Raw genomic sequence first — 26185 nt, 5'->3', positions numbered from 1 at the left:
TATTTAATGCAAAGAATGTAAAAAAGTAAACACCCTAAATAATTATTGAGCAAATGACAGGATTTTCTGCACTTGGACTCAATCTTTATGTTTTAAGGACTTAAACTTAAATATGATTATAAATTAATGCATTCGATATTTTAAGTTACAAAATCAAGCACAAAAAACTACTTTTGCTAAATAAACATGCCTTTTCCCCCTTGGATTCTTGACCCTCAAAATATGTGAGGTAGTTGCAATTTGGAAAATATGGCCCCAAAAATTTAGACAGGAGAGTAATTGAAAATGTGAACCCCTTAATGCTAACTTAAGTAAAAGTTATTCAGAATGTTTGTTTTTTCTTCTTCTTATTGCTCAATGTAGGTCAAACTACTTACAAAAATAAAAAAAGGATCAAGTTATGTAGCAAAAGCTCACAAATATTTCCCCTAAATGTAAACAATAAATAGTAGACCCTTTTTAAGCATTTTCTTGTAGACCATTGTTCATAAAAGCTTTTATTTTTGACAACTTTGCCCAGACTCTGGTTAATTAAGGACCATGATTTAATGAGAGAATTGCTACACTCCGTTCTTTCTTACATAAGCAAATTCGACTGTACATATATGTCTAGAAATATATTTATTTAACAAAAGTAAATCAAATAAATAAACTTTGTCTATTTTAATTTCAAATAAGTCAAATATTTGTTGGTTTAAAAATATAGATTATTCAATGATTAACTTCTCTAAATTTTAAAAAAGCTAAACTTCACAATAAGAGGAACAACATACTATTAAACAATAAAAACATCAGAAAAATAAGAGTTCTTTAAACAAATAATTAAGCTGTTTTTACAAGAGAAAATGATAAATAAGCTCAGATGTAATATGCATAGTAAAATCAAAACTCATTAATTACTCTATATTACTATATTCAATTACTATATATATATATATATATATATATATATATATATATATATATATATATATATATATGAACATATACAGAACTTACACAGAAAAAAAAATATATAAATGAAGAATAAGAGAATAAAGTTAAAAACAATCATGCAAAAACTGAATAAACTTTTTTCAAGCCACAGCAGAAGCTTAATTCAAATACTACCACATCATATACTTTATTTTTCATACAAATAATATATTCAAATTGTTGCTTCACAAGGCCAATGGTATAAAAAATTTAAAACTTCAAATAGTTTTATAAACATGTATACCCAAGATATAGAAATAAATATTATTTTTTGAATGAAATAAATATTTTTACTTATGATTTTAAAAAAATAGAAATAAAATTTCATTGCAATTAATTTCATTTAAAAGCCTCTGTATCTGGATTTTATCGCAAGTATACTTTTATAGGTATATTTTATAAGTATACATTTATGAAAAAGTTTTGCAAATACTTCTTTAATACAAATTTTAAAGTACAACTGACATTAATCATTTATATCAAAATAAGCTAAAGGCATCTTTCAACATTTCTTGTCACGACAATTATCTTTGAATATATAGTTTAGCCTTAATTGGCTAATGCAAACTTTGATCTGTCAATATGAACCATCCATGTATATATATATACAAAAAATAAAAACAATTTTTAAAATAAGCCTGCATATTGAAAATAATATACAATAAAATGAACGTTTTCATTACCTTTTGGATAAAATTAAAATTCGACAAATATACAAATAATGAAGGACTTTGCAAGATAATATAATAATCCTCAAAATAAAAAAGAAAAGTGATTTTTCTGGTTTGATTTATGTACAAAACATGATAATTGTTTGAATTGTAAAAATTAGAGCTTTTATAATGTAAGGAATAATAATGTTTTCTTATATTTTATGACTAGAAGAAGAAAAGAAAGAGTATTGTGACCTTAAACCTTAAATGATGAAATTTTTATAAAATGAAATTTTGAGAAATATACAAATAATGATAATGAAAAATGTAAGAAATAAAAATAATAACTCCTGCTTTTTTGTGTGTTGATTTTCTAGAGATAATTGATCAACAAAGGTGTAAAGAGACTTTAAAGTTGTATAAGTTAAATACTATTATGAAATAATGAACAACTAAACAATACACACAATTTAAAATAATTAACAAGCATTTTACACACAATATAAAAATTTGAGAATACGAAATAGCATTTTTATATATAACACAAAAAATAAAATACATTTGAGATTAATATTTCATTTATAAAATTATACCACACTTTAAAATCACACAGTCAATAGTTTATATTTTAAAATTTGAGCAGTATTAAAAATTTAGCTAACTGATCATAGTTCAGCTAAATATTAAATATCAAATAAGCAGCAGTGGTATGCTTCTTATAGTACATTCATAAAATATTACAAATAAAATTTAATAATGTTTGCTGTATTTTAACAATCATATTTTTAATTGCAGGAAACTTATCAAAACAATACAAAGGAAATACTTTGTTAATTGCTAATATGAAAGAACGTTAATAAATGTTTTCATACATTTTAAATTGTGTGCTTAAAAGTTTGATATCAGCACTTAAACAATGTCACTTTTTTTATGTGCAAATATTTCTTCAAATTTTTCTTTCTGAAACAATAAAATACTTTAATAATTAACACACATATGTTGATGTGCTAATTATTTTAAAGGATTATTTTCCTGCTTAGTTTCAGATTTTTAGTAAAAAAAAAAAAATCATAAAATCAAATTCTGAAACGAAAAAAAAAAAATCATTTTGCATTCTGCTTTCTCATAAATCACTGTTTCTTCCTAGTACCCCGTTCACCACTGTTATGACGATCTCTGCAATTAAAAAAAATCACAAAATTAAGAAGCCAGTGAATTAATACAAAATAAACTAATAAGAAACTTTACAACTAAACAATGCATGCCAGACACTTTTAAAAGCAATGTAAAAATAGCATTAATTTAATCTATAAAATGATGTAGAATGACTAGAAAAAGTTTAAGCTCATTAGTTTATCTTGATATATTTTGCAGGTTATAACTTAAATTAAATGGTCAAAACTGTTAACCAAACGTAGTTTATTTTGCATAAATTTATTGTTTTTCCCTAAAGAAAATAAAACATTTAATATCCATTAATTTGAATATTTTCTAATTTTATAAATTATTTTGACAAGGTTTAAATTTTCTATAGAATAAGACATCTTTAAATGCGTAGATTATAGCATTGATGAAGTTTTGCAACTTTCTGAATTATATCTTTGGTTTTATATTAGACAATTTAAAATTTATTAAAAAAAAATGAATAATGCACACCTTATTTAAAATTGTGTTAAATACTGCTTCAAAACTATTTTAACAACAAAATTGTTTTTAAGTCTCTTAAATAGAGGAAATGTTTCATTTTTGATTCTTATTTTTTTCTTACAGACTTACAGGTTTTTTTTAAATGGTTAATTTTCCATTTTTAATTTTCCTTACGACCCTCTAGATTCTTAAAATGTTCTTAATTTTGGTGACCTATAAATGGATAATAAATCGCTTGTATAAAAATTTCAATAACTTAGAGGTTAAAATTTCTTTGAAATTCTGCTTTTTTTTTTCTTTATTTCAGTATGAACCTTGTACAAGATCAGTTTAGTGCTTTATAATCAGTCTGGCACATTTTAGGCTTAATTGCAGAGAGCCCAACTACATTAAGGCTAATTTAAAAATGCACCATTCATTGCTTAATTAGTCTCGAGTTTTTTCAAGCAGTTTGCAATGAATGTACAATAATAAAGGTTTAATGTAAATAGCCTTTAAAAATTTAGTACAATTAACCTAAGCAAATTCAGTCTAATTGAACTCTTCACATACTTAAAAATTAACTTAAAGACAAGAATGCTATATGCAATAAGCATAAAAAATACCAGACATTACCAGGACAAATACCAGACATACCAGAAGAAAATACTGAAAGTTTATACAAAATTCATACACTACGAAATGCTGGATTTATCAATTAGCTTATAATAGATATATTGTGTTATTTATTATGATTTGCTCATTCTATTTTTCACTGCACAAAAAACCACCAACTTAAAATTCATCAACAAAAAAAAATTTCCAGACTTTATAATTTTTAAGGGCAAAATGAAAATTTAGTTTTAAAGTCATTATCCTGAAAAAAATATCGGACGCATGCTTATTATAGATTCAAATCAGAATTATTCATGCAATAATTCCAACTGCTACTTTATAACAAGTGAAAAAATTCAACAGTTACATTGTTACTAACCTGCTAAGCTTGCAAACTGCTGATGTAGATAATTTAATCATAGGCATTAGTCTCTCCATAATTCTATGATAATTCCGCTCTAATTCTCTTTGATAATCTTTCTGCTCTGGACCAATAAGTGTTCTATTTTTTCTTAAAGCTTCGTTACACCTATGATAATAATAAAAACACAATAATTAAAATACAATATTGCTAGCACACAACATTACTCGCTAGTTAATTAAAAACTGAACAATGGTGCAAATAAACATGTTTAATACAATGTCGTTAAAAAAAAAGAATATATGTAACTTTTTCATTGCTGCATTGCTAGTCAATAACAGCTGTAGTTCCTATTACTGGTAGTGGTTACAATTGTGAATATTTATTGTAAATACTATATAAATGTACTTGATCAATTTTTTTACTAAATTAATTTATGTTCAATTTATCTATTTGATAATTTAAATTCTTGATATACTTGAGAATGTAAATAATTGAAAATAATTTCAAAAAAACTTTCTAACCAATACTTAATTTGAATTTCATTACATAAAAATTTATAAAGTAGCAGTATTTTATAAGAAGAAATTGCATTACTTCAGTAAAAAGTCTTTGAAGCATAAACGAAGCTTGTGTTGCAAAGCTGTTGGAGACTTTTTCCCATCAATCAAATCTATTAAAAAGACATGAGCAACTTCCATTGGACCCTATAAAAATATTTACAACTGCATCAAAACAATATTTAGAAGTCATTTTTTTTCCAATTACATTTACAACTAAAATAATTGTAGGTAAATGGTATAATATTTAATTACTTTATAAGTAATATAATAAATAGTTCATAAAAATTTGCTTATTTAGTAATAACAGCAGTAATAAATAACAATGATTTCACCCTTTATGTCTGCTAATACCAACAATAAAAATTCTTATTTTTCAAAAAAATATAAATTTTAAAAAATTCATAATTTAAAAAATATTAATTTAAATTATTTATAAATTAATTAAAAAATAATAAGCATTTTTTCGAAATAATTAATGTAACGAAGAATTTTTAAAAATCAAAATTTTTGATTTTAAAAATTTATATTTATTTTATTTCTAATTAATAAAGAAAATTAAATTATTTTTAATATGATGTACTTTTGCTGAATTTCAGACCACTATATATTTTTTAATGTTTCATTTTATTAAACAAACTTTAAAACATCATCCTCATAAGATCAAAAAAACTTGCAGAATGAAATATGGTTCTCATAGAGATTATTTTTTCTATTTTGCAGAATATAGAAAAAAAGGTACAAAATAATTAACATCACTACATGATCTAATAATAATTAAAATTACATGAACAACTATTTTATTTAATATATAATTGGAGTTGATTATTATTTATTATTAATTAAACTGGCTCTTTATTAGCAAACACTGCAAAATTATAGAAAGAAACATTACCTGATTTACTGTTGTACCAATACATCCTTGCAATACCATTTGCAAAATTTTGGGATCAGCTGGTTCTTGATTAGTAGCTGCATTTAATTCTTGGGTTTTTTTCATTATATCTTCAATGGCTACTTCAATGGGAGTGAGTACAATCTATATATAATAAAGTAAAAATGTACCCAAAACTTCATAGTGAAATGAACACTGCATAATAAGTTAAAACACAAGATTGTCTCAACATAAGATACATGATTGCAAAATGATTTTAAAAAAAACACCAGTTAAAAAATTCTTATTTTTTAAATCAGTCAAGTGACCATAAATCGCCATAAATTGCCCAGTACAATTCACCAGCATTAAAATAGAAAATTGCAAAATTCTTGTAAATGGAGATACAATATATAATTAAAGCTCTAGTTCCCTGTAAAACTGAGACAATATTAAAAAGAAAAAGTCAGCAATGCGGTTCATGGTCACTATAAGGTTTGAAACCACAATAGGCATCAGAACGTCGAAACAGAAGACCAGGCTTCCAGGCTTTTCTTATAGTTTGGCTAGTGTGTATATTTAATTGATTGTTAATAAAAGAAGATTAAAATCTTTGAAAGACATAAATCTAATTTGTGGCTTTATGTTTGGATAGCCAATACTATGAAGTTAGCATTGTCCATTTCCGAACACAAAAGATACTTTTTAGAATAAAGAAAGGACCTAGAATTCATAAAGTTGAGACTAAAGACTTAGTGGCCTTTTTTAAGAAAGTTTTCAACAAGGGTTTTAATGTTTATTTTTATTTATTTTCACAACTTTTTATTTTACTAAAGATATTTTGATCCATTTATTATCACCTTCATTTAATTGTAGGAATATGGTTGGAAATATTTTTTTGTAGTTAGATAAGGTGTTCTGTTATCCGTTATCCATCCTGAATAAATATTTTACAAACCCTTGTTGAACACGGGGTAAAAAATCATTTTAATATCAATACATATAAGAAACAAATGGAATATTGATTAATTAATGAGAAAGTTGGTTTTAAAAAAAAACATTTGGATAGCTTGTTGAGAGTTGGAAGTATTTGTAATGATTTCCCATTAACTCCTCCGTTAATCAACCATTTTTCCATAGGGTTTCTTGTTTCTATTTGCTTAAATATTATTTGCTTTACGATTTCCTTTATATTATAGAGTTTAAAAGTATATATTAAAAGTAGTGATCATAGAATAACCTGTATGCATAAATTACTACGTTATTACCTAACTTTAGAGTGACTTAAAAACATTAATCAATATTTAGCAGAAAAAAATTAATTCTATGTCATAATATCTGAGTAAGAACAAAAAAAGAAAGAAACAAATACTTTACATACAAAAACAAACCATTTAAATGTTATGTAATTTAAAGTTGAAACTTGTTCAAGGAATCAATCTGAAGAAAACAATGAATACGCTACAGTTACCTGTTGTCGCTCTACTACTTGAATACGCGTTTTTACATAAGGGAATGTATAAGCTGTTGTTAATATGGTTTTTCGTTTATATTGTTCATGTAGCTCCCCATGAGCTCGACCATCTGGAGTGAATGGAGTAGCATAAATAAAGCATCCTAAAATTATGAATTTTTTTTAATATTATAGTTTAACCATAAATCCTACACTTCAGTTAATTAATATAAAACTTTTTCTTTTAAATTTAGATAATAATTTGCAGGAACATCTTTTTAATTGTTAAAAAGGTTTAATAAAATACTTGTTTTAAAGCATTAATGTAAATTTCAACAGTCTTCAAACTGTATGAAACCGTAATAAAACTTACTAATATTGTAGTTTCTGTCAAATTGTGTATTGCGTTCTCTCAGTTGAAACATTTCAAAATAAGGTTCAACATATGTTATTTGGATGTATGCCTGAAATAAAATTATAAAGTATAGTTAAAACAATTAATTTCTTTAACAACCTAAGGAATTACAACTAAGAGTTAGAGATTTTGATATAAATTTTAATTAAAACAATTATAAAATTAAAATTTAATTTTTAAAATGCATAAATAAAAAAAAAACTTTAGATTCTGTTACAGATAAAACTACAAAATATTATGAGCCTTTTGCACTATACTTTTAAAAATACAGAATAAAAACGAAAACTAGATATTAAAAAAAAGTTTTATTAAGATTGAATACTTCTATATGTTCAAAAGTTTATTGAATTAGTACTAATCTTCACATTTTATTTAACAAAAGGGTATTAAATTTATATTTTTGCCATTTAAACAAAGTTATAAACAAGTAAATTTTACTTTTGAGAAAATACAATAAAAATTCCTATTAATGATAGTTAATTAAAGAAAAATACAGAACACACTTAATGCCTGGTATCTACAGGATAAAATGTAGCAAAGTGTTGACTAATAAAAGTTACTTTGGAACTAAAATGTAAAAAAAAATAAAAATACACCAGTTTGTAACATTTTGAATAGAAAAATGATTTTATACCATAAAATAATACCTTTTCAGGGTTTAGCTTAGAACCATCGACAGCATTTGAATCTTTGATGACTTCAACATGTTCAGAACCAAATCTTTCAACATAGAAGTTCTGAAAATGCAATAAAATCCGTCACAATATTATAAATAATTTATCTATGACTACAGTAATGCTTACAAAAATATATTTAAAAATTGACAATAGCTACAAACTTCAAGCCGATGGGAAATTTCAGGTAACTTAGTTAAATAAGGTTCTTTATAAATGAATTCTTCACAATCCAAGTCTCCAAATTTGCTACCATAGAATCCCACACGAAAATAAGTACCAAATACTCTTTTGCCAACCTATAAACAGAATTTTAGGGAAAAAATGTAAAAAATTAGCATGAAAGGATATGAAAGAATATCAATGAATTAGAAATTTATGTACATACTTGTTGATCAATTTTTAGAAAAGAATCGTGCAATTTGCTATGAATGACAGCTAAACTTTTGTAATCATTGTGTGCTTCTGCGATGGGAATCAAGATTTTATAAACTTCATTCACATTTTCATACATTCCACCCTGGAAAGTAATACATATAATAAAGTATGTTAATAAATTGTAATTTCAGAACTTAATAAATAATAATTCAAAGCTATTTTGCAACTGAATTGACGCTTTAATACTTATGCATTTAAATTGCTAAATAGCAGAGTTAGAATAATTGATGATAAATCTTTTTTTTTTTTCTTCATTTAATGTAAATAATTTTGCAATGAACTTTGTCGTTTTAAACATCCTTCTCTAAATGTTGATGTTGAATATTTAAGATATATGAATCTGCTTTTGGAAGGTAGGCAATCTTTCACTTTTAAAAATAACAAAAAATATTTGACAATACAATACAATTCTTTATCATTGTATTATTATCTATCATTTTTCTTCATCAGGTACTAATATCATCATATATATATACAAAATTAAATTTTTTTAAAAACTTTAAAAAAAAATTTTAAAAACTTTAAGGGCATTATTTTTTATTAAGGTAATATTTTAATGATTTTTAGAGGCACTTTTTGAATTTTTTAAAGTCATTTTATAAGAATTTTTACATCATCAACATCCTAGTCCCGGTAATAAAGATTATGCCTTACCTTTAGTTCCTGTATACAAGCTACCATTTCACATAATTTATGAGTCCATAACATTCATTTAAACTGTCCGCATTAAAGCATTTATTCGCTTGGACTTTTAATGTTCTGTTAAAAAGAGGTTTTCTTAGTTTACTTAATGAATGAACACTGCTAAATGCACTTGGAACCCTCTTCCCTTCCAAAAGCACTTAATTTTCACTTAGTTCATTCATTCACTAGGAACTGTGAAATTTAAAAGCTTGGCCAAATAAATTAATATTGTCAAATAAAGTAAGACTAAAATAAGAGCTTTCAACAAAAAAAATCTCTACTTTGCCTAAAGAATAACGTTTAGAGCTTTCTGCCTCTAAATAGTTAGATTTAAGCTGTGCAACAAAACTCTGAGATATTAAGAGAATTGAAGAATTGATATTTTCAAAGCGTTTAGATTATTCGAAGACTGCTCACACAAAATAATTTGTTTGCATTACAATAGTGCCTTTGCTTGTAATAATAATTAAATAATAATTTTGCTAACACAAGCCTTAAATAAATGAAGGATCTAATCTTGCATTTGTCATTTTTGAAAAGAAAAACAAACAAATCTTTAATTACTTTCTAGTAAATATACAAATCATAGCAATATTGTGGACTGTAAAATAATTTTAATTTACTAGTGCTGTAAAATTGCTTATAAATTTTGCATTAAAAGTCTAATTTTGTATTTGATTAAAATTTATTAGAGAACGTTACTCAGAAACTGCCTCGTAATTACTTTGAATAAAATTTTAGTATGAAAAAAATACTTTCTTCAGCAATGATTCAAAAACTGATAGGTTTTGTGACCCTTATATAACTTTCAATTTTTTAATTTTGTCTTTGACTGGAACTGAATTAAGTTATGGTAAAATAGAACAAAGTCTATGTAAATTTATAGGAGAGACAAGAGAGAAGGTTCAGGTATAGATATATTATAAGCAATTTTGAGATAATATTGAGACCATATAATCAACAATTTTTTTTATATATAATATTTTTTATATTGGGAACATTTTTATATCACAAAACTTTTGTAGAAATCATAATTTTCAAAATATTTATCATATTTTACAAAAATACTTAAACTTTAAATGCTAATTTTACCGTATTTCTCATACCTATTAAGTTTGCTTAGATATTAAGATGAATGAACAAAACAAAACAAAAAAAAAGAAAAAAATAGTTCTTACATATCTAAATGCTCATAATTATCAATTGTTATATTTAATATAATGTTACCAATGAGAAGGAATTTGCAGCTCCTTCTAATAGACCAATCAAGCCATTTTCAGTGAAATACTTTCCAGTGCAAATACCCTCTTCATCAGGAGAGACAACATCATCAGAAACAGCACTCTCTTCTAAGACATTAGGGGAAATTTTCTAAAGGGGAAAAATGAAAGTATGACTGCTCTGCAATCAAGTTATTTACTTATATAATCTAAATATATGCTTAAATGTAAAAAATTACTGGCAACAGATTATGAATTTATAATGATGTATACAAATGGATGTTATTTTGTTTTATATACACTTAGATGCTTAACAATATATAGATAAATGAATATAATGCCTTATTAGTTACTTTAACTCATCTGCAATGACAATCAAACATATGATTCAAATCAGCATCTTATTCTTAAATATAGTTATTTAAGAATAAAATATTTTGACAGAAGGCAAACTATAGATGCAATATGCAATCCAATATGTTTATATATATATATATATATATATATATATATATATATATATATATATATATATATATATATATATATATATATATATATATATACAGTGGTGGCCAAAAGTGTGGACAATTTTTGAAAGTTTCATGTTTTTCAACTTTGTGTGCTTGTAGAATATATTAATTTTCACTTAAATGCAAACGTTTATATATCAAATTGAAGGTAATTTAATGTAGAATTTAATAATAAATACAGTATTACAATATCTATATTACAAAAAAAGTTATTCAACTAATAGTAAGATCTAACTTAGATTTGCATTTTTTTAAAGTGATACTTACACAATCAATACTTAGTAGGATAACCCTTATTTTTTAAGACAGCTTCACAACGTCTTTTCATCGAGTGAACGAGTGTTTGGAGTTTATCTTTTGTAACCACATGGTGCCAAGAATCAATTATAGCTTCAATAAGTTGTCTTTTATTGGATGGACGTTTTTTCGTACAAGAATTTTCAAACGTCGCCACAAATTTTCAATTGGATTGAGATCAGGGCTGTTTCCTGGCCATGGTAATATATCTATGCCTTTATTTTGAAACCATGCTTTGCATACTTTTGCTGTGTGGCATGGAGCTGAATCCTGCTGAAAAATAAATGGTGCGTTGTTGGGGAAGTTCTGGTGTACAAAAGTTCTGTTTACGTTATGAAAAAACGAAATCAGTGGAAAATAAAGCCAAATCAGGCCGAAAAAAATGCACAAGTACTACTGCCGATAGAAAAATTATACGGCTATGCCTACAAGATAGAAAAATTTCATCAGATGCCATGAGATGTGAAATGAATGCAGAGGGTATTGCAGTAAGTTCAAGAACAATAAGAAGAAGGTTATCAGGATTTGAACTACAAGCTAGAATTCCAAGGAAAAAACCATATTTAAATCAAAAGCAATGCGAGAAACGAGTTAAGTGGGCAAAAGAACACATTAAATGGTCATAAAATCAATGGAAGCAAATAATCTGGAGCGATGAGAGTAAAATATCACTCTTTGGTAGTAATGGTAGAAAATACGTGAGACGTAGAGTAGGTGAAGTACTTCATCCTGATTGCATTGAAGCAACTACAAAAAACTCAACAAATGTCATGATTTGGGCATGTATGTCTGCAGATGGTGTGGGCGGAATTCAAGTGATTGATGGCATCCTGAATGCCAAAAAATACATTGAAACTGTCCTGAAACCAAAATTGATACCTTCCATCAGGGATGTCTTCCCAAACAACGCACCATTTATTTTTCAGCAGGATTCAGCTCCATGCCACACAGCAAAAGTATGCAAAGCATAGTTTGAAAAAAATACCGGCATAGATATATTACCATGGCCAGGAAATAGCCCTGATCTCAATCCAATCGAAAATTTGTGGCGACGTTTGAAAATTCTTGTGCGAAAAAAACGTCCATCCAATAAAAGACAACTTATTGAAGCTATAATTGATTCTTGGCAACATGTGGTTACGAAAGATAAACTCCAAACACTCGTTCACTCAATGAAAAGATGCTGTGAAGCTGCCTTAAAAAATAAGGGTTATCCTACTAAGTATTGATTGTGTAAGTATCACTTTAAAAAAATGCAAATCTAAGATAGATCTTACTATTAGTTGAATAACTTTTTTTGTAATATAGATATTGTAATACTGTATTTATTATTAAATTCTACATTAAATTACCTTCAATTCGATATATAAACGTTTGCATTTAAGTGAAAATTAATATATTCTACAAGCACACAAAGTTGAAAAACATGAAACTTTCAAAAAGTGTCCACACTTTTGGCTACCACTGTATATATATATATATATATATATATATATATATATATATATATATATATATATATATATATATATACAGTAAAATCTTGATCGATTGGGTCCATTAGTTTTGAATGATATGTACAAGAAGATGTAGAAGGTGGTTCAACATAAAATATAAAAAAATTTGTTGAAAATAAATGAATAAGAATTAGACTTGAAAGTTAATAAAAGTACAATAAGTATAAACAGTTTAACTGGAAAAATTAAGTTTTTTTTTCTACAAAAATACTTGTGATGAAAAAGATAAATGAATAAATACACTATCCAAAGAAAATATTTGAAATTTTTGTTTTAAACACTTTCTTTTCCCCTCAGTGCAAAAACTAAATTTTCCACATTTGTTGTAGAGTACTTTTCATTTTTTGTTAATTTGTGTGATTACAGAAGGTTTTCTTCATTTTAAAGGCTTTGAGGTTTTCCACAAATGTCTGTACTGGTTGTGGTTTCATTTTGCCACCTTGATCGATATCTCTACAATCATTTTATGAAACAAAAATACCACAAGTTTCAACATTTTCCTCAAATGATGCATAAACAAATATAATGCTTCAGACATTGTCCCCGTACTGCAACAAATCTTCGTTTTTTTTTTCATCACTAGCATCAGGAGTTACTAGGTTTCTTCTCAAAACTAATAACTTTTTAATTGTTAGCAAAATATCTAAATGTCAGACTATCTGAATGTCAGACTTAAGAATCCTCTAGTTTAAAAAAAATCTAAATGAGTAGCAGTAACATTATAAGAATGACATCCCGTGATGGTTGAAACAAGATGACACATACGGGTAAATGAAAGGTGCACAATGATGGATTAAGGTTTGACTATATATATGAATGTATTAAAACATCAAAAAATTTGCCTAAATATTAATAAAGCTACCAAAATTTAAAATGATTTAGTTTAAACACAATATTAATAGAGAACAAAATACTAGTTAGAAACAAACCTCTACTTACTTCAAATGTCACACAACCAACAGGTAGAAATGATCGGTCTTCCAGCATGTATAAATATTCTGCAACAAGTGCAGCTGAATGGACAAGGCAATGAGCAGCTTCAACATGATTCAATCTCTGTTTGCAAAACAATTAAATGAATAGTTAAGTTTCATGAATATTAAAATGAAGCAGCTACTAAAAATTACAATTAAAAAATTTTTAAGAAGTAAAAATCTTTTTTAAAGAATCATTTATTGAAATTTAACTTCATTAAGAAATTTTACATGTTTGGAATAGATAAATAGCTTCAGTTTCAAAAGGGAACTTTCAAAACTGAGTAAGGAAATAATAATTGAGTGGTACAAGAAAAAAAGTTTTAAAAAAAACAAAATCAATGTACTCCAAATGCCACCAAACATTTGAGAAAAAATTCACATTACATAATTCTAAACAAAATTTTGCTACAAAATTCTAAACTTCTAAATCAACATGACATCTAAATAAAGAACTCTCAATGTTTTCGAAGGTAGATTAGATTTAAACAAACAAAATCTATTCAATGAACAAAGGGTGCTTTATTTTCTGCTATACTCTACAAAGTAAAACAATAGTGTATAAAAGTACAATCAATGTGATATTTAACACCATTTAGCCTATGTCAAGTACCATATTTGTGATTGTGATATTTTATCAAATAAAAGCTATTTAAAAATATTTTCGTAAATTACGAATACTTTTGATCAGACTAATGATCCTTGCTTTTGTTGTTTTCCAAATTATAAACTTATTTTCTTTCATCAATTTTTTTTTTCTCAAACCTATAGATATTAGAAGATGTTCAAAAGCTATATAGACAAGTTTTAAAAGTAAGCATACGAAACAATTTTGAATTTAAAAAAAATTAAGAAATGGTCACAATTTTAGCATTACAATTAATTCATTTTATATCATATTTACTAAAAGAAGATTCCAAAGATTCAATAAAAATTTACTTGTATTATTTTAAAAGACTGCATAAAGCATAAAACAATGGATTATCCCTATAATTTTATTGCAGAAGATTAATTTTTGAAAATTTGGTTATTTATTTTAAAAATTATTGATTTTGATTAGCACACACTGAACATTTGAAAGCAGAGTTTGATAGCACAGTTCATAATTATTAATGCACATTTAAATTGTGAATAAATTCTAATTTCAATCGAAAAACTTCTGACCCAATTTACAAGCACATTTCCTATGAGAACACATTATAAAGTTCATTTTTTTTGAAAAATTTAAGGAAAAAATTTATAAATGGTCAAACATTAAAAATAATACAATAACAGAACTGCTTCTACTTCTAAAGCGAAATATTTCAAATTTATCAAAGATAACCACTTACTTCAGTATGTTTTTGTGCCATATTTGCTAGCCAGGTAAGCCTTAAGTCAGGAGAGGTTTGATATCCTTTTGCTATACGATACATTAAGTCCATTAACATCTCAGGATCCTCTTGAAATTCTTTCATTTTAACAGTATCAGATAAAATCATATGCAAATTAAAAACTAAATCATGAACCTAAGGAAGAAAAAAATTTAGAGATAAAAAGATTTATTAATATATTTTATATTAGGTTTCAGGGAAACAATAATGTTTGATGGACATACTAAAATGTTAAGCATATCTTTTGGGTAAAGAGTACATTCGTGAAATTTAATGTATTTTATTACCAAACATAAAGTAAACTATTAAATTATGTTAAAACTATTATTCTGTTAAAAAGGAAACTATAATGAATAGGTGCAGTTAAGACATTTTGTTTCCAAAGAATTTGCAGCAAGGCTGGGTTTTTTATAATTATAATGATTACTAAAGTTTAAATTTTTAAGGAACAAAAAATAATATGATGATGAATCCCGATGTCAGCTTAAGATATTAAAAACTGTTTTTCCCTGGTAAAATGACAGAAACATGGAAAAAAAATTCCAAAACTTAAAATTAATTAATTTTAAGTAAAATATACTGATTTAAAAAATCAATTCAGTTTAAATTACAAAAATCTGATTTTTAAAGACCTATTTCACCCACTTGTGCACCACTAGAATTTTTTCATTTGTACAATTTCATCATACACTTTTAAAGGCAATAACTTTAGAGGTACTAAAAAAACTAAAATGAAACTCCTAGTTCGAATAAGATTTATTATTAGTTCCCTAAAGAGCAGGAGTGTAGTGGCGCTAGAACGCACCGATACGCCGTTCTAGTACCTCTCTGCTAGCTGTAATGCCATTCTAAGACTTTAAATCGAGTGTATGTCTTTTTTAGAATACTTGTTGCAAATGAAGTAAAAACAGTATACACATTAGAGATAATAAAAATATATTTAAGCAAGGGAAAAAAGCTTATTGAAATGTAACAAACCATTACTCATATAAGGGTATTGAAAACAAAAACTGCTCAATTTCATGATAAATCTTGAATATGGTTTTAATAATTACTGTTCTACTCTTCCTTGTTTCCTCTGATAATCTAACGTAATTGATGTTTGCAGTCTTTACTCTTCAGTAATGATTCCTAGACTTTCAATTGCGTTTGGAAATCATCCTGGTTTAAAGATTAATTTGAGACCCTAAATATATAAATTTCTTTCACTTAATTGTTTAAAGGCATTCTGAAAGTACATATTAAGGGTAGTCATTACCAAACATCTTGAGTATTTGGTCATGTGAAAATTTTCAAATATATATTCGATTTATAGAATTTAATCGGTTTTTAGAATTTCTATTTAGTCTCTTCCTATATATATATTCCTAGTGAATTGCATTCTGAGAGAATCAAATTTTATTCTGCAACACTACTAAAGAGAACATAATAACTAATCAACCAAAATTAGTTATCTTAAAAAATGGAATCTTTAATTAAATTGCAGTTAAGAGAAATAAGTGAAGAATTAATGGTAGCAGATACCTGTTCAGGGAATGTAGTAACCTGCAGTTCAGTATCTTCCTCTGCATACACTAGAATAGTTTTTAGTGAATGCCTCAAATACTCTTCATTGAAATTTCTATTAGTTCCAACCAGGGAACTAAGAGACATAGTCACTTGCATCTTCACTCGAGCAAAGTTCTAAAAACAATAACAAAACTAATGTATTCATAAATAATATAAAATATGACTAGTTTTAAACTAAAAAAGAAAATTTTCATTAAGTAAGATTTTTAATCATTCAAAATGCATCTAAATAAGCCATCCAGTGGGTGTGGTCAATAAAGTCCTCACTTACCATGGCTTACATTGAGGTTTGATTCTCAGTGCTAAATACTTGCTCTTTCAGTGGTTTAGAATCCACACTAATGTTTTGCCTTTTGCATTACATTAGGGTACACAGTTGGAAAGCATTGTGCAGATGCCCAGTGATTATTACCATTATCTGTACTCCAAGCTAAATTATGGAAAAATACTGGGCTAATGCACCATTATTGTTTAAAAATCATCTTTGAGGATGAATCTCAGACTGCCAGTAACAGCCTGTTGGTGAAGCTTTAGTACAATATTCACAACCAAACAAAGTATTCAAACAAACATAGCTTCAACTTCTTTATCAAAAATGTTACTAATATTTAATTGAAAAAGCAAAGTTATTTATTAAACTAAAAGTGTTTTTTTTTTTTTTTAAACTAGCCAAAATAAGTGAAAATACATCTATTTTCGTTAGAGAAAGAAGGAGAGAATTGTTCAATGAAGATTACTAGTAGAATGATTGCAAATTATGATTGCATCTGAAGAAAATTAGTAAAATTTGAGTTTACCATAGTTAAAAATACCATGTTAAAAATACTGAATCAGATTAAAGCTATTTATGCTAAAAACTGATTACATTATAACAAATTAAAACTATTGATATTAAAAAATTCTTCAATAAATTTTTCACTAAAATTACTTAAAAATAAATAATTAGAACAAAATGAACATAGAAATTGACTATTTTTGGAACAGATATGAGCTAGAAAATACATAAAAATATATTATAAAATTTGCAAAAATCACTTCGCATGCAATAAATGAATAAAAAAGCTACTTACATTGCCTATTTCAAAGTTCTGTCTCATCAAAAGATAAAGGGAAGCAGAAGCTTGGGATCTAACATTGCTAATGCAAGAGCTGCAATGCCTCAATAATCGTAGGCAAAGATCAGCACATTGTTCAGTTTCTTCTTCAAATAAAAGCTCTGGAAACTAAAATTGCATATAAACAATGAGTAAAAAATTAGATCAACTATATCACACATAAAATTTTAAAAAAAAGGGGGGGGGAAGTTTTTTATTAAAATGTAATTGTTGTAAAAAATATTAATAGTCTAATAAAAATATTAAAATGTTTTGAAAAACCTGCAATTTTCAGTAAAGGATTTAATAAAATGCAAATTATCAAAGGTTATTAAAATGGCAATAAGTAGTGGTTGAACACCGAGTATAATTATATTAAATCATAAATACAATAGAAATCAGTATCCCTATCTGTACTCAATAACAAAAAATTGAATAAGTTTCTTTGAACAAAATATAAGTTTCTTATTTGATAAGTATCTTTTAAAAAAGTATAAAAGTTAAAAACCAAACTCATGCTCATAAAAAACACAAATATAACCGTTAATTACGAAAAAGTTAAAAACCTATTTTATTAAGAAGAAACTTACTTTATAGACTAAAGATCTTTGAGTTGCAAACATATTTTGTAATACTGCTGTACTCTGATTGCATCCCAAAGCATGGAGTAGAACCTTTAAAACTGTGCTAAGGACTACCTGCAATGAATCTGTATGGCAAGCAACCTACAAAAAAAATTACAATTAAAGTGAAAACTAATACAATAACATTGAAAAAAATTCTCTCACAACAGAAAATATTAGAAATTGAAAGAAAATAATAATAATTTAAATTCTAGTCCAAATTACCTGCACAATAAGTTCAAGAGTATCCAGAACTATCATGTTCACTTCAGCTGCTAGACTACCTTGCACTAGAGCAGCAGTTTCAATTTCCACTTTAGGTCTGTAATAAAAATATATAATATAGTGAACCACACTTAATTGCATATCAAATAATCAAATTTCCCACTAATACATACAAAATTTTGTAGAACTAAAATATTTTATATGAAAATGTTACATTGAGGGGAAAATATTGTTTGATTGATTGAGGGAAAGTAAGAAGTAGAGAATGTTCAATTAAAAGCTGCCAACATGGATAGAAGAAATCCAGTAGATTTTACGAAATATAAATTTTATGATAATTGTTGCATAATGTACTAAATATTTTGCACATAGTGAACTTCAGATTTTTATAGTCATCAAAATAGAAAAACTGCAATATTTTCTAGCTATCATTAACATTAAACATACTTGAAATGTTATGTATTATCATAATTTTGAATATTAATAGGCATTTAATTCATCAAACATAGTTAAAAGATTTTTTAATTAATTTTAAAAAAAAGTTCTGAATTAAAATAAACTGAACATTTTAGAACAAAAACAGTTTTGAACTGATTTCTATGAATGAGGTTTGCTTCATTGTGTATTAGTAATACTTATTTAGATATTCAAACCAGCAAGCAATAATTGATACAAAAATACTATTTCAATAGGGATTTTCTTAGGAAACACACTCAATTTTAGGGAATTTTCTAAAATATAAAAAAACCAGGAGAATTTTAACTAAAGCAGTAGACCAGGAGAAACTGACAAAATCTAGTAGTCTACTGGAAAATCCAGTAGAGTTGGCAGCTATGTCAGGACTTCTACAGGATTTACTTCTGGAGATTTCTCCAGAAGTAAATTAATATTATTATAGTACCTTACTTATACTATGTATACTTTTCATTAACATTAATTTATTTTTATATAAATTCAAATGCTTTTTTATATAATACTAACAATTTTATTTGTAGCTGTTTATTGATCATTCAAATTACTTTATTTCCTCACTTAAAGCATTATACTATGCATTACATGCCATTTAAAAATAAAATTTCATAAAAACATAGCATTCTAGAGTGACTAATGCATTCCTCCTATAATCGAATAATTTACATATTCAAATACAGTTGGCTGAAACCAAGAGTATTCCCTTAAAATTTAAATCCTCTAAACTTGTTACTTTATTAATTATTTGTCCTATTAAACTGAGATACGTATAGTATATAGAAAATACTAGAAGGAATAGAAAATATACACCATAAAAGTATCTTGCTCAACTGATCTTTTTCCATGTGTGCAAGTTTCCTCCTTGATACAAAGCTTTCTCTTTGGAAGGAAAAATAACAAGTGAAAAGCTGTCTTTAAGTATTCCAAATGTTCAGTCAGTTAAAGTCTAATCAATAACATTATTTCTTTAAATATTTATTTTATTTTAACATTTTGGTTGCATTTAAAAATAAAATTTTCCAAAATATATATCAGACTCCTTTTCATCAAAATACAAAACAAATTTAAAAATTAAGCAGTTGATTTGAGTAGGTAAAGGGCATCTTTTTCCCATGCATTACTTTATTTGCAAGCATTTTTATTGCTCCAGTTCTCATTAGCTGTAACATTCATATGGTTCTCTGCTTTTTTTTCTTTACAACAGAATTTCATATAAAATTCAACTACTTTGTTCTATACTAATTAAAGAATATGTGTATTAAAATGTGTGCAAAATAAAAACATTGTAAGCTATAAGTCATGCATCAACACATTGCCCAACGGAAGATAAAGTTATGAGAGGGCATCTAAGTATGATAAATATTTTAAATTTTCATGTGCATACATAGGAATTAAAATTTTAAGTAATATTAAAATTTTTATTAAATTTAGCCATAAAGCTTTATAGTTTTTAAAAGGAGACATTTTTTAACATTTAACTTTTTTAATGAAGGATTAATTTGTACAATTGTGACAGATTTGAAAATATTATTTTTCTGTTCCCATTAGATGAATTAAAAAATTAATTGAATCAAGATAAAATAAATGTTTACCATTGCATAATTCTGAATATTAATGTATACAATATATTGTATAGAATTGTATTATTTAGATGTATTGCATGTTCATTGTATAAAAATGTATAGAATTTAAACATTTACCTTTCTGCACTATCAGTAGATTTCCAGATCATCTGATCTTTCCTCCACCTCAATTTATCTCCAACAGTAGGTGATGGAGAAGGAGGATTTCGATCTAAAAAAGGAAAAATTCTCCTTATTCATATAAAAGGCAAAACACAATGAAATATAACCACATTGCATTCAAAGTCAGTAAAAATTGCATAGAAATCTATATTTTCGACGAAACTGTGTAGCTTTTATTTATTGCTTAGCTGATTTCAAAAAAAAATATTTAAACATTTTTAATTTTCCTTGGAACTTACAAGCACTCAACTTTCACAGTTACAATGACAATTTAATACAGATACAAACATTTGCTAGACCACCAAATATTAAACTATAGTTAAGATTTATATCATTGTTATATGACATAAAGTATCAACCGATATAAAAATTAGAGATTTAAAAATTAAGAACTTAAAATAAAAATATTCTTTATTTATATTTAAAATGACTTGAAAAAATAAAATAAATAAAAATACACAATTAAAAATTGCAACATTGGAAATAGATTTCCTTTTATTAATAATGATTCTGTTTTCAACATTTTGCTATCATTACATTGCATTTCATAACATTGTATTTACTGAAAACTACTATTTTTTATTTTTGATAAAGAAGAGTTTTAAAATCTGATTTTTTCCTAATCTGAAGCCAGTCAGATTTTTTTTTTTTTAAATATACTAATGTAATTTTAGAACTATCACTCGATGCCCCAATTCTGTCCTAGCTAAGATTTGCACCAGCTGTTCTTATTTGATGGAATTTTAGTTCAGACTCCACAAAAAAATTCCACATATTAGAAAAAAATCATATATGTTGTAGAACTCATTAAAGTAAAATATCAAAAAAGATTAATAATTTATTTATTTTTATAAAAAGCAAATTTTACACTACACTACAATAATGAAGGAGACACTTTCACTTTTTGACATTTTATTAAATTTCTCAAGAAATACTCAGAGGTTTATTTGTAACCTGAAAATTGTTTAGTTCATGTAATTTTGCAAACTTAGCAGCAAGATTTAAAGCTTTCAGACGTTTGAGGGGTCGACAATAAGTTACAACAGAAAACTAGTATGTTTAAACACCTTGTGCCAGAAAATCAAGCAATAAGCTTGTAACTTGTATCGATTACTTTAATTGTTATTTGCAACAACTGCATAAAATTTCGCAATTCTAGCTTAAAAAGTTATAAAAATATAAGCATTTTTATTTTAAAAAATAATAATAAATAAAAATGAAAAAAATAAAATTAATTCTCACCTTTTTCGCTATAAATTTAAAAACATTCAGTGAAATTGAACAAAAATTTTGGAGCAATTTAAAATTAAATACAAAAATTTTGTTTTAAAAGTTGAAAAAAGTTCACTTAAAACTATGCAAGATATGAGTATTTAAAATGGCTTGTTTGTATAGCACATGAGCTAAAAAAATTTAATTTTTTTTCTTATAATTTGGTATTTGGCAACTAATAAAAAGGTCTTAATTGAATATCTTAAAAATGTGAAAAGTTTTGGGCAATTTTATATGCAGTTTTTGTGCATTCCAAATAAAGCTCAAAATCCCCAGGGATTTTCCACAAATTTTATTTTGTTCTTGCTGATTGGTTATAAGATAGTGTCATTTGTAATACTACAATATAGTTGGTTCTATTTTATCGGTATTGGCATAGCTTTGAAGTATAAAGAGGTCACTTTAAATCTTTTCTTTTCATCTTTTTTTTATACAGCTCTAGTTGTACCCTGTAATAATAAATCTGGGCTACAGAAAACACTCACTTATAGTGAACTGTTTTAGTGATCCTACCTGAATTCCTATTTAAATATGTAATTTCATACACTAGTGAATTCAAGTGGAAGTGAAGTGAATTCAAGTGGATAAAAAAAGAACTTATTCTTTTGCAGAAATATTTTTAACTAAACAATGCTGTTTGAATAATAATAATTATAAAATTACATGTTAATATAGATGAAGTCATATGTAAAAAAACAAAGCTTGCAATTTCTGAAATTCTAATGTAAAAGTAAAAATTGCAGCAATTACTTATATGAACGAAAATTCTTAATAAATGCAACATTAAACAGTATGTTTTTATTTAAATTTCAAATAAAGTTATCAGAAATTAATTCCTATTTAATTCAAGATAGTAAAATTCTAACAGTAAAAGTGAATTATCAAATGAATACACAAAGACATCAGCTAACAAATTTAGAAACAACTTCATTCTAATGTTTTACAAGTTGTAGACAATAGAACTAATTCATAATTATCATTATTACCTTTACGTTTCATCATTTCACTTCTAGCACTTGTATGCCCTAATATAGCATCTTCCAACCTGGATTTCAAATCTGAGGTCTTCTGCTGTATTTGCTGCTGACTACCTCTCACAAGACTTTTTTTACCCTGCTCCACAACAGTTATTTCAGTCCAATATTATTATGTTTAAATCAGAATAAAACAAAATGTATAAGAAATACTCACCTTATAATCAAAGCATGAAATACAGATATACATAATTTCTAAAAGCTGATGTAACCGTCGAGGTTTCCATTCAGCCCACCAAGCCCTTAAAAGCTTTTTATCCACATTCTTTAAAACCCAAAGAAAACACATCAATAAGTGGCGAGTAGCATCTTCTTTAAGTAACTGCTTACGAACCTGGAAAATAATATGTAAGCATTTATTGTTTACAAAATAAGAATTGTTAAAATAAACATTTATCAAAAGTATCAACATATTTTACAAATTGCTACAATGATGATATACAAAACTGAAGGAATAACTTCAAGAACAGGATAAAATGTATTTATATAAAAAGCATGTTGTATAAAAAAATGTTTTAATTCATGATGTCAAGTAAATGTGACACAGATTCTCCAATATATCATTAATGCCAGGCAAATCACAAATTTCTGATACATTTTGTTAAAAGAATCAGAAATAAGTTGATAATGGAAGTAAACAATTCTAAGTAGTAACTTAGAATTTCATTTCACAGAAATTTCAACTTAAACTACTTTTTTTCCATCAAAACCAAGTAAAAAAAGTTTATTTCATTATATAAATCCTTGTAACAATATCGAATCATATTATTACTATTGATTCATTTTAGACAAACAACAAATTTATACTCAGAATTTATAAAGATTTTAAAAAAAATTCATTAAGTATGTCAGAACTAAGTCAATGTTTTCTAACTAATAGAATGTTTTAGAGAATCTGGTAAAATTATTGAATGAAGTTTAGCTGATAGCATGCATAGAAGAAAATCAGAGAGAATAAAACATAAGTATTAAGTTGTTACATATGAAATGTCGGATTTTTTATTGTAAATTTAAATAACTTTTTTTATAAACTGTTTAATTAATCAAAGTAAAAACAACCACAATCAACACATTTTCGCCAATGTGTTACTAGCTTTTGTATACCACTTTCATAAAAATGTAGCTCTCTGATGTCAATAAAAGATTGGGATCATTTTTTATCTGCTCTAGATTACTGAACTTTTTATCATGGAGAAAATTGCTCAAATGTTTAATAAAGTGATTATCAGTTGATGATATTTCCGGTGGATGTGAAGAACCTCATATGTTAATTCAGCCAACTTATTCGCATTGATCAATGAAACATATGATCATCCATTATTATGAAGCAAATGGGTCCTTTTTGTTTGACCATTGCCGGCTGCATTTAATTTTTGATGCATAAGGTTAAATTTATAACGGATTATTCTGATCACCAAACAGTAATAATTACCTTTTTAGGTTGTAGCTAAAAGTAACTTTCTGAACTTTCACCTGCATCTAACAATTGTGTAGAATTACGCCTATTGTAATCAAGTATCCATTTTTTATCACAGGTGATAATTCTGTTCAAAAATGGTCCTCTTTTATTTCTTAAAAGTGAAAAACTGAAGATTTCAAAATGATTTTTTTTTCTTTTTCTGCTTTTCATTCAGTTTGTGCGACGCATATTCATCAACTTTTTAACTTTGCCAATGGCTGAGAAGTTGTGTGATACTATTGCTGAACTAACTCTTAATTCTTGCAAAACTTTTTCAACAGCAATGTGAGGTTTCAATTCCATAAGTGTTCTTAATGGAGAGTCATTAAGCTTTGACTCTGGTCTTTCAGGTGGTTCATTTTCAAGAATTTTATCCATTCCTCAGTTGTCCGTTCAATAAGAGTGGCTTTACCAATTGCAACATTAATATTTTGAGCAGCTACTGAATTGCTCTGACCACTTTAAAGTTTGTAAAGAAAAATAACAAGCAAATTGAGAGAATTCATGTTTAGAAATCAGAGCCTGAAAAGATGCTAAAAAAAATTAATGTCTTAGTATATAATAATCTTTATATATTAAGCTTTAGAATAATATATAATTTCATTACAATTCATAAACATTTTTAAAAAAAGGTTAAAGTTGTCACAATTTCTCAAAATATTAAATACGAATATATTTTTCAAGTATTAAATTTAAAGCACATGAACAAGTAATACACATAAACTCAAAAATTCCAACCTGAAATAATTCATATGGTTTTGACAATGAGCTTCTATTAGGCACACTAGAAGTAGAAATTGCAGTAGCCAATTCTTGAGATATATATTCTCCATCATTATCAGTGTCCTGGTCTAGAAATACATAATATATCCCAGATTAACACTGTTTAATCTATGCTCTATTACTGTTTATTATATGTGTGATAAAAGACATGATATAAAATGAACAGATACATGTGTGATACGGAATAGAAAATTATTCTTTAGTATACTTAAAGCTAAAACTCTAGGTAAAGAAAAAGTCCTCAAAAATAAAAGAATAATACATAGCTGAAATTTTGAAATATCTAAATTAAAGTTTCGTAATATAAAAAAAATCTACATAAATTTTAATAAATCTTATTTTTTATTAAAAAAAGGACAATAAAAATAATGACGATCTCTTATTATTTGATAAAAAATTAACTTAATTACCATAACTTTTAAAAACAATGGAGCATAAACGCTCTTCTTTAAAATATATTTATTTCTAATCACTTAATACTCATAGATTATAGACAGATGAACAGTAATAAATACTTGCAACCTAAGCTTTTATGATTATCCATGCAGAACGATTTTATGTAATGCAACTTTGTTATAACATATTTACAAAATAAAAGACTGGTTTGTTTCTTTTTTTAGTATTTGAGGATTTTCATTAATTAAAAAAAATAAAAAATTTAAATAATA

At 26.0% G+C, this 26185-nt stretch overlaps 1 protein-coding gene across 1 annotated transcript in view; it reads right to left on the bottom strand.

Moving 5' to 3' along the window:
• Positions 1–1788: 1788 nt before the first annotated feature.
• Zir (dedicator of cytokinesis) overlaps positions 1789–26185 on the bottom strand; it is a 50749-nt gene continuing 26352 nt past the window's right edge. Inside the window, exons 25-44 of the mRNA XM_043044367.3 lie at positions 25473–25585; positions 23433–23609; positions 23228–23354; positions 20925–21018; positions 18754–18850; positions 18496–18630; positions 17882–18034; positions 16767–16925; positions 15201–15377; positions 13835–13951; positions 10556–10699; positions 8595–8726; positions 8371–8505; positions 8180–8269; positions 7491–7581; positions 7136–7281; positions 5686–5829; positions 4828–4937; positions 4249–4398; positions 1789–2804 (exon numbers count right to left, since the gene is read on the bottom strand). Of these exons, the coding sequence (XP_042900301.1) occupies positions 2759–2804; positions 4249–4398; positions 4828–4937; positions 5686–5829; positions 7136–7281; positions 7491–7581; positions 8180–8269; positions 8371–8505; positions 8595–8726; positions 10556–10699; positions 13835–13951; positions 15201–15377; positions 16767–16925; positions 17882–18034; positions 18496–18630; positions 18754–18850; positions 20925–21018; positions 23228–23354; positions 23433–23609; positions 25473–25585 (2537 nt within the window). The 3' untranslated portion in view covers positions 1789–2758. The remainder of the gene's footprint in view (positions 2805–4248; positions 4399–4827; positions 4938–5685; positions 5830–7135; positions 7282–7490; positions 7582–8179; positions 8270–8370; positions 8506–8594; positions 8727–10555; positions 10700–13834; positions 13952–15200; positions 15378–16766; positions 16926–17881; positions 18035–18495; positions 18631–18753; positions 18851–20924; positions 21019–23227; positions 23355–23432; positions 23610–25472; positions 25586–26185) is intronic.

This window comes from Parasteatoda tepidariorum, chromosome 8, assembly GCF_982258835.1.
Source record: "Parasteatoda tepidariorum strain Cologne lab strain chromosome 8, Ptep-v5.0, whole genome shotgun sequence".
Classification (NCBI taxonomy): domain Eukaryota; kingdom Metazoa; phylum Arthropoda; class Arachnida; order Araneae; family Theridiidae; genus Parasteatoda; species Parasteatoda tepidariorum.
Note: the sequence above shows the minus strand (reverse complement) of the source record. Positions and strands in the feature narration are given on the sequence as shown.